At 37.1% G+C, this 15,217-nt stretch overlaps 1 protein-coding gene across 1 annotated transcript; it reads left to right on the top strand.

Annotated features, from left to right (window-relative positions):
* Nucleotides 1-1,435: 1,435 nt before the first annotated feature.
* On the top strand, nt 1,436-5,464 carry LOC107805235 (DNA damage-binding protein CMR1-like). Its single transcript, XM_075251191.1, has 6 exons — nt 1,436-2,037; nt 2,556-2,841; nt 3,020-3,485; nt 3,880-4,286; nt 4,708-4,806; nt 4,969-5,464. The coding sequence occupies exons 2-6, from the start codon at nt 2,795-2,797 to the stop codon at nt 5,297-5,299; spliced, it is 1,350 nt and encodes a 449-aa protein (XP_075107292.1). The 5' UTR covers nt 1,436-2,037; nt 2,556-2,794; the 3' UTR covers nt 5,300-5,464.
* The last annotated feature ends 9,753 nt before the right edge of the window (nt 5,465-15,217 follow it).

The raw sequence follows: 15,217 nt of genomic DNA, 5'->3' as shown, positions 1-15,217 counted from the left end.
GCTAGGATAGCTCCTCTCCCGTTTCTTGACACAGGCGCTGAAGACAAGCAATCTTCCTCCACACGGAAGGGCTTACTTGTGCCAAAAGTACCTAGTAGCGGAGGCAGAACTCAACAATGACAGAGTCAAGCTCTCCACTCAGAGAAAACACCCCAAAGTGAAGGGATACGTATAGAAATACGTAAATCCCTTCTTGGGTAAGGTTGCCCACTCCGCCAGATCAGGAGCGATAATGTCTAAATCCTAGCAACGACAATCTTCCTTCACAACTGGAATTCTGGAAGGACGGATGGAAGAAGGGTATCTACCAACGGCCCATATACGAGGGTTAGTAGAAGAAATTTTCTCTTTAAAGTCTTTAGCTGTGACAAGACTTCTGGGAATGATGGTACTCACTGTAGGAGGAGAAGCCTCATCGGCTTTGCCTTTGTTCTTTGATAAATTAAGGTTTTTAGAAGAAGAAGCCATTTTATGTTAAAGAAGAATGAAAAGATTTTCTCTTATGAAGAAAATTAAAAAAAGATTGAAGAACAGAGTACGAGTTGAATGAAGAGAATTTGAGACAGTTTGAAGAATTATGAAGTGAGAATGAAGGAGGTTGATGTGTATAAGTAAAGGTTTAGGCGGCTAAACGCGTGGCCATAATTACATCGATAGCCGGCAAACGTTATGCTGAATCGTGGGATGACGCGTGTTCGGGGCATTAAATGCAGAGAGACGTGCGTCTAATCAACCGTCAAAAAATTTCAGAGGGGTTAGTAAATTTTCCGCCAAAAAGAATGTTTCTACTAACTTCCTGGTGACACAAAGTTATGCCACCGGAAAGCAGGAGGACTATTTGTATAGGTAAAATATATTATATTAAATGATCGCATACGGAAGTGACACATGGAGCCGAAGGCAGAGGATAGCTGAAACCGAAGACAACTATTCCATTTGTTACCAGAAAGAATGACACTCATAAAGATGAAATAAATGTCTGTCACCTGAGAGCATTTAATGAAAAATATTCTACAGCATTAAGTACACTGCCCGTTACAAAGAATATGGCATTCATGCCCGCTGTTACACATTCTTCAATGGCCCTCATAATTGACGGACTTGATCCTAGGACCTTATTCCCTAGGTACAGCTATGAATAGTGAGCTCTATTATCATTGTATAGGACACAAATTTTCTGGCAAATATACATTGTACTCTATTCAAAGGTTAATATAATCTTATCTTCTTGCTTTTTGATTTCATTATTGTGCCCGGAAGCCCTGTTCTCTAAACTATTGGTTTTGCTATTTCGTCTCCATTTCAAAGCTAGGTATTGTATATTTATATAATTTATTATGTGAGGATCAAATTAATTCACTTGTCTAAAAATTATGTATAAATTCAATTGTATCGTTTTACAGGTAAACAACTTCTTTGTGTGTTGATGAGAATTTGAAAAAGATTTTGGGATTATAAATCATGATTGTTTACTATACGCAATCCATTTGTGTTCTTTTCAATGATCTGCCTTTGTAAATTGCTTGATTCTCTTCTCTTTTTCCTTTTTCTGTTTCTTCGATAGCTTAACAATTAATGCTTAGATTCCAATGATAACCTAAAAGGCGAACATTATTGGAAGAATGTTGTGCCCAGCAATTTCCAAAAAAATTAATTTTGTTGTTTATTAATGGATCCAGCTTATTTAAACTCACCGTTCATCTAATTCTTTGGCTTTTGTTCCCCCTATCTTCCTATTTATCTTACTATAGATTCGAAGGATCAATTATTGCTCTAGCCTTTTATATTCTGCAGTTTGGAAAGCTTAAAAGTCTCAATTATTACTCTTCCAACCTTTCCTATTCCTTATTTTGTTTTTAAAGTATTGGTCTTTAACTACTATCAAACATTTGATAATATTGAGTTTCTACGTATGATGAGCAAATCCTTAAGCACAAAATTTCTTTGCTTGAAGAAAACATTGCGGAGCTATAGAAAGAGATAAAAGAATGTCAGATTAGTTGTGAACATTTGACACAATGAGATTTTGATGCCCAGGTTTGTTTAGTTATTGTTAGCGAAATATTTTTTAACATAATTATTGAATGGCTCAATCACGGCTAGAAGTCTTTTATAAGGATCTGATATGGCAAGTTGAACGGATATCTTAATTTTGAAGATTGAATCTGCTAAAAATGGTAAACCTTGGGATGAGATATGACAATTCTAATGAGGTTAGACTCGATTACTGTTGAAACTTATTTCATGTTATTAGTAAATTAGCACAATTTCATATTCTGGTCATGGATGTTTCCTTTATCCTATGATTTGAATTTATGAAAAAGTATGTATGGAAAATACAAGAAGTAAAAGCAAAGTTGCGTCAGTTACAAAGCTCAAATAGTTCAAAGCATGGAGAACCTGTGGATTATTTGGCGTTAGACTTTGTAACTTCATTCAAAGGACTTCAAGTTCACCATCATGGCAAATGGATTCATGTGGTTCACAACTCTCTCTTGGTTAAGTGTTTAAAATCTAAGTAAATTAGTTAACATTTCCTTTATATCTAATTGTAGATTTTCAGTAATGCATATAGAAGAGCCATGTACCTAGAGCAGTGGTGAGCACGGTTCCGAGGATATAAGTGGCTATTACACTGGGTGGCTGTTGAACTCATGGTCTATCACTAGAGACAATTTTAAGCCTTCTTCCCAATCGTACGAAATGAGAGCAGCCATCATGGATTGCGTATACTAAACAATCCTCTCCTTTCTTTGTTGAGTGACCTTTTCTCGTGTTTTCTTAATCATTAGCAATGGCTGATAACAAAAGAGCAGCTTCCAAGCGGCAAAGAAGCAAAAGGTTCTATATATATCTTTCCTTCTCCAAAATATATAATTAACATCAATATGTACTGTTTACATTGTTGTACTATTAAACTCTTAATTATTCAGTACCCCGAACCAGAAGATAGACATGCATATCATTTTCCACTTTCCAGTTCTGATTAATTTTACGTGTATGATGAATTCAATTGTAGAGATGAAGTTGAAGCGACAAGTTTTATTCGCCGCTTATCTCGTAGAAGTCAAGGAATGCCACCAGAATTGAGTGATGGCCTCATTGATAAAATTGACGCAAGGAAATTATCGAAAAATTCTTCTACTTGTGAGGAGTTTTCGTGCGATGGTATGGTTAAAACAATAAGAAGTTTGAGAAGAAATGATCCGCTACTGGATACAACACTTACTGATCGGCAAGTTGATCTGGAAAGGTTAGAGTTGAACCCCAACGGAAGAACACAAGTGGTGAAAGGTGCCATTTCAGATGTGAAGTTTCTTCCCGCAGCGAATATGAAAGTAATATTTGTAGGCGATGAGCTTGGCTATTTGGGGCTATGGAACGTAGATTTTGAAGAGGAGAACGGGGACAATGGAATTTATCTGTATCAACCTCACCAGTCCAAAATATCTGGAATTGTAATTGAGCCATTCTCCATGTTGAAGGTGATAACTCTGTTTTGATTTTCTATTTTGTTGCTAAACTAAAGAATCAGTTGTTAATCCTATTAATGACGGATTATCAAAGTGATGAATTTCATAGCTAATTTCTGTTTTAATTTCATAGTAATGCTTGGTGTAAAACCTTTAAAGTTCGATATTGTTTTCCTCTTTAAATTTCTTCCTTTTTGGACTTTAAAAATTTGTGATGACTCTTGTAACAATAATCTAACTAGAACCCCAAATATGTGAGAACTGACAATGAAAACGAAAAGCTATTCATGTACTGTATATGAGCTATTTCATATATCACATCATCTTCATGTCTATAATATGGTTATTGATCATATTAGTTAATTAGTCTGACATTCAACAACTTTACTTATACACATACTTGCAGATATTTACTTCAAGTTATGATCAACGTATTATGTTGCTGGATGTTGAAAAGGAGGCTTTCGAAGAGGTATATCAGGATACTTATGCAATATATTCCATATGTCATCGAGTAGAGGACATAAACTGTTTATATTTTGGTGATGAAATTGGAGCGCTAAAAATATTTGATGTAAGGGCAAGCACACTATCGTCATTATGGAAATTGCACGAAGAGAGAATCAATACGATACATTGCAAGCCAGATGATCCTAATATTGTAGTTACAAGCTCAGCAGACAGGACTTTCTCTGTGTGGGACTTGAGAATTATTAGCAGAGATCAACCAAAATCATTGACAACTATTAGACATGGTGGTCCAATTCATTCCGCCTACTTTTCACCTTTTGGGAGTTTTCTTGCAACAACTAGGTTTGTGCTACTAATGAAGCCCCTTTCATTCCTACATACATTAAATGCTTTAATGATTTTGACAGAATCGAGTGATGTCATATGATTAGATAATTCAGTGAAATAAAATTCAGTGAATTCAGATATCGAAATTACTTCAAATCCTATAAGTACTTTCAAAACAAACATTTGATAGTAAAATGCATGAAAAGAATATTGCCAATGTTACGTTTTTTAGAAATATATATTTTTGTGAAGATGTATTTGTAGGAAATTTTAAGAGGAAAAGGTCTTCATAGTATAAAAAATGAAACCACTCTATCAATTTTGTTCTTCTGCTTAATTTTCTTGAGATACTTTGACTGTCTGTTTTTTTTATTCTATCAATTGTTTGGTATCTCCTAGATCAGTAATTATATTGGTAATTTCATGTTTAACACAGCTCGGACAATACTATTGGTATATTTGGAGGAGAAAACTATGAGGAGAAGTTCCTGATACACCACAACAACCTAAGTGGTGAATACATTTCCACATTAAGGTATGAACATAAATTGTTTTTTTAGACCATTACCTCATGAAGACTTGTACAGAGACATTAGATCTATATAAGAACAATTCATTCGCAAGAAAACTGTGTTACATTTGTTCGACTTTTAAAGAGCCATTTTCTTGTAAAATATCTAATCCACTTTTGGAACAGAGGAATCTGGGGCTGGGATGACTCATATGTCTACATTGGCAAGATTCAGGAAAAGCAGAAGCACAAAAGAAAAGAAAAGCTCAAAAATGATGACAAAAATGGAGTCGATGTCATTTCTACTGTTGAGAAGAAGATTGATGATGACAAAAATGGAGTCGATATCATTTCTACTGTTGAGAAGAAGGTTGTGCGTACTTTGCAAAGTGATTACATGCATACTGTTCCATACCGTTTGGCTGCTCATCCTTATATGGTTGGAACACTTGCTGGTGCCACAGGCAAAGGTAAAGTATGTATGTGGGTAAAAGCAGCAGCCGATCCAGAATCTTGAGTTTATGCATTCCAAAGTCTAAAAAAGGCAATTTACTTATGTATATTTCTTAACACAAATACAGGTTTTGGTTAAAACTATTTGGTTCGCTGAAACGGCCTCTAAATAGAAGCTTACCACTTAGACTATGTTTTCTTAAGGACAATGTATTTGTTTCTATCTCGAGATATGCTCCGGTGAAGTAGCGGATGACATGCATAGAGTAAATATGGAATTGTTTTCATCTTTTTATGTGTTTTTGTGGAGAATGATTAAATTTTCATGAAGTACTTTAATAAATTAAAGAAAATTGTTAATGTTTGATGCTAGCTAATTGCTTTGATAAGTAATACTTTTTCCGTTTCAATTTAAATGACACACTTTTCTTATTAGTCCGTTTCAAAAGGAATGACACATTTCTATATTTAGAAACAACTTAACTTTAAAATTTTTATTTTACCATTAATGAGAAACTTTTATAGCGAGACAAATATTATGGCCCCATAAAGTTTTTGCCCTTAAGCTTTTAGGACCCTGAAACTTTGTGTCAAGTCAAACTACATTATCTTAATTGAAACGGATGAGGTATACGCTAAATAAAAGAAGCTGCATAAAATTCTAAAGCTGGAGTAGAGTCACCTAGTCGCATATCTTTGATTGTAATCAGTAAAAGAGCATTGGCTACTCTATTCTCTCCAGAAAAATACAGTTTTATAAGGAAGTGATTTTACCTCATATTTTTTTTCCTTTTTATTAACACTACAAGTAAGACATGTTAGAGCATATTTCTTAAAGAATTGCATTGATGGAGCATAGTTCTAAATCTTTGGGATCGTTAAGTTCAAACACAAGTTACGTAGGGTTAAGTGAAAGTGCAACAGGGGGAGTGAATTGTAATTTATTTTTATTTTTTTTCGAGGTAGTCGACTAACTTGCATTCTAGTCGACTAGGCTTTTGAAAATTGAATATAGAAAAATAAATTGCAAAAAGTAAATAACAGAATATTTTTATACTGATTCAGATTCAGAATAAATCCTACGTTCAGTCCTGTCACGACCCCAAAATCAACCGTCGTGATGGTGCCTATCGTGGAACTAGGCAAGCCAACTACTCAACCAGATCACCAAATAAAAAATTTGAAAATAAAACAGAAGCAGTTAATATCTAAGAAACCATTTAAAACCCGAAATAAAACCATAACGTAATATAAATCCCTCACAAAAATCGAGGTGTCACCGAGTACATGAGCATCTATGTCAGAATACAGTCTACTACAATGTCTAAGGAGTAAAAACTGAAGTACAGATAAAGATAATGAAGGAGAGTCAAGGCCTGCGAATGCCATGCAACTACCTCGATAGTCTCCGAGATCCTGTCTCCTCAATCAGCAGCCGCCGTAACCGGAAGTACCTAGATCTGCACATGAGGTGCAGGGTGTAGCGTGGGTACAACCAACTAAGTAAGTAGCAAACCCAAACTGTGGGCTGAAAGTAGTAACGAACTCAACCGGCACAACTCAATATAGAAAATAACAGTGCAGAAATGTAGGCATGCTTTCAAGTTCGATAGATATCTTAAAACAGTAAAAAGGATCAATCTGAATGATATGAAAAATATAACTCCTCTACTTCTACCATGCCAATGCACATATTGTATATGATGCACCATGCTGACAGCTTCATGTGCTCACACTCTCAAATGCTCAATCACTCGGTATTGTATATGGCCCAAACGGCCCAGGGAAGATCCATTCCGGAATATATACATTACTGACCATCAGTCACCCAGTAGGGAAAATCCAACCCATGGAGAAGATCCATCTTCAGGTATAAAATGCTTCGGACAAGATCCATGTCCAAGGAAGATCAATCCCTCAATAATATCAACTGCGCTCACTTGGGGGGTGTGCAGACTCCGAAGGGGCTCCTTCAGCCCAAGCGCTATCATAAATCAATATAACCGCTGTGGCGTGCAGCCCGATCCCATAAATGTCACTCATAATCAGGCCCTCGGCCTTACTCAGTTATCAATCTCTCTAGTCTCTTTCTCACGGGCTCACAATGTCATGATACTAGCCCGAAAACAATAATATGATGTATCAATAATTAACAACAGAGACTCAGATATGATATGAATATGACTAAGTACAAAATATCAATGAAATCAGTAAGACAACAGCAAGCAACGACCACTATGGTTCCCAATTGTATCGGCATAAAGCATAAACATGATATCTAGCATGAGTGACAACTCAATTACTTTATCACATGATGAAAACATGGATACCAACAAGGTAGAACCACTATACAGTGCCATGGAGTCAACCAGGTCACAATTCTCACGGTGCACGCCCGCACGCCCATCACTTGGCATGTGTGTCACCTCAATACCAATCACATAACACATAATTCGAGGTTTCGAACCCTCAAAACCCAGTTTGAAAGTGTTACTTACCTCAATCCGGGATAAACTCTACTCCAAAATGCCCTTATCCCTCAAATCAGTCTCCAAACGTCCTGAATCTAGCCACAAGCAGTACAATACAATCAATATAGGCTAAAGGAATCAATTTCACAAGAAAAATATGAAATTATAGCCAAAATCCAAAATCGGTCCAAATCCGGCCCCCGGGCCCACATCTCGAAATTCGACAAAAGTCACAAAATACGAAAGTCCATTCACTCATGAGTCTAACCATACCAAATTCATCAAAATCCGACACCAGTTGGTCATTCAAATCCTCAAAACCAACTCTCCAAATCCCTAGACTCAAACCCCCAATTTACACCTCAAAAATACACCATCTAGGTGGGAAATTAATGGGGAAACATAATTATTGAAGAAAAATGAACAAAAAGAACTTACCTCAAGAATTCCACTTGAAAAGCCCTCTCAAAATCTCCAAAATCGGAGCTTAAAATGATGAAATGAAGCCAAAATCGCGAAGTCTAGCATTTATAGACTCTGCCCAGGCCTTCCGCACCTACGGTAACTTGGCCGCTTTTGCGGTCTCGCAGGTGTTCTCCTTTCCCGCTTCTGCGCCAATCGCATGTGCGGAACAACCCTCGCACCTGCGCCAATCTCCGCATCTGCGCCTAACGTCTGCTTCTGCGCAAACCGCTTCTGCGCGCGCATGGCCGCATCTGCGGCCTCTGACCAAAGCATCCCTGGCCGCTTCTGCGGTCCCTTTTCTCGCTTCTACGAGCTCGCATCTGCGGTCCCCAATCTACAGATGCGATTACACCAGTAGTTGCAAACCTTCAGTAATTCCTCAACTTCGAACCTTGGTCCGTTAACCACCCGAAATCAACCCGAGGCCCTCGGGACCTCAACCAAACATACCAATAAGCCTTATATCCCAATACGAACTTATTTAAACTCTCAAACCACCTCAAACAACTTCAAAAACACGAATTACACACGGATTCAAGCCTAATAAACTTTGAAATTTCCAAATTCTACAAACGACGCTGAAACCTATCAATTCACGTCCGATTGACCTCAAATTTTGCACGCAAGTCACAAATGACCCCATGAACCTATTCCAACTTCCGGAATTAGAATCCGACTCCGATATCGAAAAGTCAACCCCTCGGTCAAACTTCCCAAAAATTCGACTTTCGCCATTTCAAGACTAATTCTACTCCTGACCTCCAAATCACAATCCAGACACGCTCCTAAGTCCAGAATCACCCAACGGAGCTAACAGAACCATCAAAATTCAAATTCGAGATCGTTTACACATAGATCAACATCCGGTTGACTTTTCCAACTTAAACTTTCCATTTAAGAGACTAAGTGTCTCATTTCACTCTGAATTCTCTCCAGACCCGAACTAACTAACCCGATAATTCATATAACAGCTATAAAGCACAAATAGAGTAGTGAATGGGAGAACGGAGCCACAACTCTCGAAACGACCGGCCGGGTCGTTACAAGTCCCCTTGGGTTGCAAGGGTGTTCTCTTTCAAGTATGAAGTGGATTAGTACAGATGGGTTGATGTTGTTATACACCAACAGCTTTTGTCAATTTGTTTTTCTCTCTATGCTCGTTACAATGCCTCACTGGTTTTCTTTTCTCTCTTTTTTCTCTTCCTAGTTACACAAGAAATCTATGGCAGTCTATAGTGCTTGTTTGAAGTAGAACAAAGAGATTGAAATTGGTTCGATCAAATTATGTCATTCCTTGGCATCTTCTGTAGAATATATATAATGAGTTGTCTCCATCCTTCACGACATGAGAGTGTAATGATTGAAAGGAAACCCAAGGGATTTAATTCTCATAATCAATCACAATGATTTTCTTCCAAGAATAGAATGGACTTTCCTTCTGTTGCTTCCTTGATTTCCTTTTTCTTGCAAGCCGTTGAGATGAATATTCTATGTAGATCTTTTATGTAGATTGATTGATCTTATATACTGATTTATTGATCTTCTTTGCTAATTGATTTATGCCTTCCATAAATAGTTGCATCAAGTATCCGTTTTCCATAAACACGCGGTCACATCAATTTTACTCCTTGATTCTTGCCTTTGGATCTTGACTTGAACGTTTGACTCCTTGATTCTTGCTTTCAGATCTTCTGCTAGAATATTTCCAATTCTTGTGACATCCTTCTTTTGAATTGATTTTCTACAAGTAGAATTAAGTTATTGTCTATTATTAAAATATATATCTAACAATCTCTTCATTTTTTATGATGACAAAAAAAACTTAATTCATTTTACTTCCAGTTTTATAGATTCCTGCTCTAGTCGGCTCCCCCTCAACTTGTTGTAAGGTACGTTGATTACTTGGAGTCTACTCCCCCTCATTCAGATACTCCCCCTCACTCAGATTCCTAGTAGTTGACTTCAATCAATCGACTGAGCGACATCCTGCAAGTTAGTATTCTATTTGACTTTTGTTCAATCAGTCGACTACATCTTGCATCCTACAAAGTTAGTCTATACTATTTCTCCCCATTTGGATCAATCAAAAAGAGGTCTAAGCAAGGCTAACTACTAGCAGGTAAGATTACCAGACAACATGCTTAATTATAGTCATCCACAGAGTATCCATAAAAAACATGCAAAAATAATCATCTAGAGAGACCAAAAGAATTTGTCTAAACAACCAACACGGATTAATGATGGAGAAAATAGGTAAGGGTATTGCAAATAGCTTCTTTGAGGCGATCAAAACTACTATTCATTGTGACTGAGACTCCATCCACATGATCATACACTTCTTTGAACGCTTTCACTGCCTTTTCTGCAGTTTTCAGCATCATGACTCTTAACTTGGACACGTCAGATCCTGTTTCCTTTGGAACTACATAGATATCTCCAACTGAGGTCCGGGTGGCCAGTAGTAGCTCTTTGACGGCAGTCAGCTTGTCATCAAGTACAACTATCTTTTCAAGCACTTTGGATTATTGATGGCAGTCTAAGAGGTATCAACCTTTACCTTGGAACTGAAGGGGGTCACTTTGGCTTCAACTTCCTGTTTCTTTATGCAAATACCATCCGCAGAAACATATCCCATAGTGACAAACACCCTATTATTATAGCACTTGGAAGTAGATACATAGGAATAGCTTGAAAGAGGAATATTGAAGGCCTCGAGGAGGTAAGTAATGACCATCCCATAGGGTAGGCTTGAGGGATCTTCAGCACATTCAATCATAAAATTTATTACGCGGGAGGACAGTTTCACTTTGTGCTTGGTAAGAAGACAGTAGACCAAAAAGGTGTACCTTTGAGATAGAGTGGTGTAGGAACCAGTTCTGGGAAGAATGGTGGTGGCAACAATGTGGGAAATAAAACGAGTTTCAAAATTGATGTCGCTTGGTCCTAATTGGTTTGGCAGGAAATCAGACAGGGAATCAGCAAGACCTTGTTTGGCTTGTTCAAAAGACACTTCAAAATCATCAGGCCGTGAGTTTTTAAACATGGTAGAATAACCAGAACTTTTACACTTAAACAGGGAATCAAAAGTAGAACAGTCTAGAATAATACACTGACCTAGCACGAGTGACTCAATTTTATCAGATATTTGGGAACGAAGATTTTCACAGAACATGGGAACCAAATCTTCATAGACTTTTGGAAGGGTTAGGGAAAAGAAGTTTTCCCAACCTTGAAAAGTGAAGAAATCTTTTACCTTGTAATTTAGGGCTCACATATCTTCCAAATTGATGATCCTTCCATGAGCAATTGACTTGCCTTTGAAGGAGACAAACTTATCTCTGTTGAGAGAATCCCAATAGTTTAGTTCGGACTCCAGTACACTGTCCAGCTCTATATTTACCTTCTATTCGAGCAACGTCGGAGAAGATTTATTGAGAAGACGAGAAACCCTCAAAGTGGTCAGAGCTAATAGTGACTGGTTTTAATGGTTGAGAAGGGGGTTTCGATTTGGACCGGGTGCTTTTGCGAGTGGAAGCAGAGGGATTCTTTGAAGCTTTAGCTGCTAGAGAGGATGAGTAAAGGATGTATACAGAGAACTTCAATGGAGAGGCGGACTTATAGAGATGGAGAGAGGAGTGAAGCGACGTGACTGAATCGACATGACTGACAGGGCAGAGAAAGGCAATAGACGGCACTGATTGATTCTGTTTCCATCTTGATAAACTAAAAAAGCGGAAAGAAGTGCTAAAAATGGAGGCGCATAATAAATGTTGCAGGAAGTAATAATGAAGTAACACAGTACAAAAGATTTTTTACCAAAATTATTTTGACACGTAATCTTTGAAGTAAAAGAAAATTAATGGCTTATTTTGAAAAGGTAATAATGCCAAGTAAATACCTAAGAGTTTGAAACTATCCTCTAGAAGAGGCTTAATAAAAATATCAGCTAATTGATTTTCCGTGTTAACAAACGATAATTCAATGTCACCCTTATTATAATGAAATGATGCTTGATATCTATATGCTTTGCTTTAGAATGATGCACAGAAAGTTTTGAAAGACAGATAGCACTAGAATTATCACAGAAAATTTTAACAAGCTTAAGCGAAAGATCATAATAAGTTAGTTGACGAGTCATCCAAAGCAGTTGAGCATAGCATTGTCCAGTGGAAGTGTATTCAACCTCAGTTGTAGATAGTGCAACTGATCCCTGTTTCTTACTATTTCAGGAAATAAGCGATTTGCCAAGTAGTTAACAAGTCCCACTTGTGCTTTTCATGTCATCTTTATCACCTGCAAGATCTGTGTCTGAAGAATCTTCAAGCTTAATATTATTAAGGCGTGGATACCATAATCCATGTGATGTAGTTGCAATAAGATATCTAATAATTCGCTTCACAATTGTTAAATGTGACTCCTTGGGAGCTACTTAGAACCTGGCACATCTGCATACACTAAACATTATGTAAGGACGACTAGCAGTTAAATAAAGTAGAGATCCAATCATTCAACGAGATTTTGATTCATCTACTAGTTTTCCTTCTTCATCTTTGTCAAGAGATGTAGCTGGACTCATGGGAGTACCAATTTCCTTAACATTGCTCATTCCGAATTTTTGTATTAGCTCCTTTGTGTACTTTGTCTAACACATAGAGATCCCTTCATCCGATTGATGAATTTGAAGTCTAAGGAAGAAAGTCAATTCTCCCTTCATGCTCATTTCAAACTCACTTTCCATGAGATGTGACAATTCCTTGCATAGAACAGGGTTAGCACTTCCAAATATAATATCATCAACATAGATTTGAATAATGAGATTTCCTGAAAATGATCTTTTGATGAAAAGTAGTATCAATCTTACCTCTCGAAAATCCAGGACTAACCAAAAATGAGCTTAGTCTTTCATACCAAGCTCTAGATGCTTGTTTTAGCCCATAGAGAGCCTTAGTCAACTTAAACACATGATAAGAAAACTATGAGTTTTTAAAACCAGGAGGTTGTTTTACATAAACCTCCTCATCAATGAAGCCATTTAAAAACACACTTTAACATCCATTTGAAATAGTTTAAAATCTTTAAAAGAGGCATATGCTAATAAGATACGAATTGATTCTAACCGTGCCACTGGAGCAAAGGTTTCATCATAGTCTACTCCTTCCTGTTGAGAGTAACCTTGAGCGACTGGCCTCGCTTTATTCCGGATAACTTTTCCTTCTTCATTCAGTTTGTTCCTGAATACCCATTTGGTTCCTATGATTGCTGCAATTGCTGGTTTGGGCGCTAATGTCCAAACTTAATTTTTTTCAAACTGATCAAGTTCTTCTTGCATAGCCTGTACCCAACTTTAGTCTTTCAAAGCTTCATCAACTTTTTTGGCTCTATTTGGGATATGTGTGCATGTTAGCCTTTTACTTTAAAACTCCTCATGTTTTCATTCCATTAGTTGAATTTTCAATGATAAACTTTTGAGGATATTCTGTTTCGCTTCTCCATTCATTTGGTACTACTTCAGGACGTTGATTAGTCTACTCATTCTGAGGTTGATCATGCTCACTGATGTCTTCATAGTCGACTGTGGGATTTCAGCTGTACTGTCAGCAGTTTCTTTTGCAGTCTTTTGTTCACTGACCTTTGGTTAAGTTTAACTAATCTCTTCATCACTTGCAAAATCTCCTTTCTCGGCCATAGAGTTATTATCATCAAAAATAACATGGACTGATTCTTCTATGCATAAGGTACGCTTATTATAGATTCTAAAAGACCTATTATTCGAGCCGAGAAATATACCTTCATCACTTCTTGGGTCAAACTTACCAAGATTATCCTTTCCATTGTTGTGGACAAACCATTTACTTCCAAAGGGGTCAAAGTATCCAATGTTGGGTTTCTTACCTTTCCATAGTTCATATGGAGTCTTCTTAAAAATTGATCGAATTAAGCATCTGCTAAGAATGTGACAAGTTATGCTAACTTCTTCTGCCCATAAGTGATTCGGAAGGGAATGTTCTAATATTATGGTTCTAGCCATATCCTGTAGAGTTCTATTTTTACATTCAACTACTCCATTTTGTTGTGGTGACCTTGGTGCTGAGAAATTATGAGTGTATCCTTGATCATTTGTATAATTCTTCAAAAGCTTTGCTTTCAAATTCTCCTCCATGATCACTTTGAATGGTTGTGATAAGATGCCCCTTTTCTCGTTCAATTCTTTTAAAGAAAACTTAAACTTTTTCAATGCTTCATCTTTATGAGATAATAAAATCACCCATGTAAAATGTGAGTAGTCATCAACAATAACAAAATCATATCATTTGGCTCCAATGCTGGCAGTTCTAGCGGGTCCAAACAAGTCTATGTGAAGCAATTGTAAAGGCTTGGTAGTAGACATAATGTCCTTGGTTTTTGTAATGACCCGATCAATCGTTTTGAGCTTTTACACTTTGCTCGGTAGTTTGAGGGCATGAGTAGCTCTGTATGATGTATTATGACTTATGTGAATCGTCGATTTTTGTTTTGAGGTTATTCAGAACCGATTTGGAAGAATGAATTTCAGCATTGAAGCTTTAAGTGGGAAGAGTTGACCAAGTTTGACTTTTGTGAATTTGACCCCGAAATGGAGTTTTGATGGTTCTGTTAGGTCCAGATGGTGATTTTGGACTGGGGCATATGCCCGGATTTGCATTTTGATGTTACGAGAAGGATTCCACACTAATTGGAGAAAGTTGAAAATTTGAAGGTTTGGAAAGTTCATAAATTTTATCGGAAGTTGACTTTGTGTATATCGGATTCAGATTGTGGTTCTGGAAATTGGAATAGCTTCGTTATATTATTTGAGACATGTGTGCAAAATTTGAGTTCATTCCGAGTTGATTTGTTATGTTTCGACGCGAGTATTGTAAGTTGGAAGTTGAAAGTTCATTTAAGTTTGATTTGAGGTGCGATTCATCATTTCGGTGTTGTTATAAGTGAATTGAGGCCTCGAGTAGGTCAGTTTTATGTCATGAAACTTGTTGGTATATTCGGACGGGGTCCCGAGGGGCTCGGAT

Source organism: Nicotiana tabacum, chromosome 4 (assembly GCF_000715075.1).
Source record: "Nicotiana tabacum cultivar K326 chromosome 4, ASM71507v2, whole genome shotgun sequence".
Classification (NCBI taxonomy): Eukaryota; Viridiplantae; Streptophyta; class Magnoliopsida; order Solanales; family Solanaceae; genus Nicotiana; species Nicotiana tabacum.
Note: the sequence above shows the minus strand (reverse complement) of the source record. Positions and strands in the feature narration are given on the sequence as shown.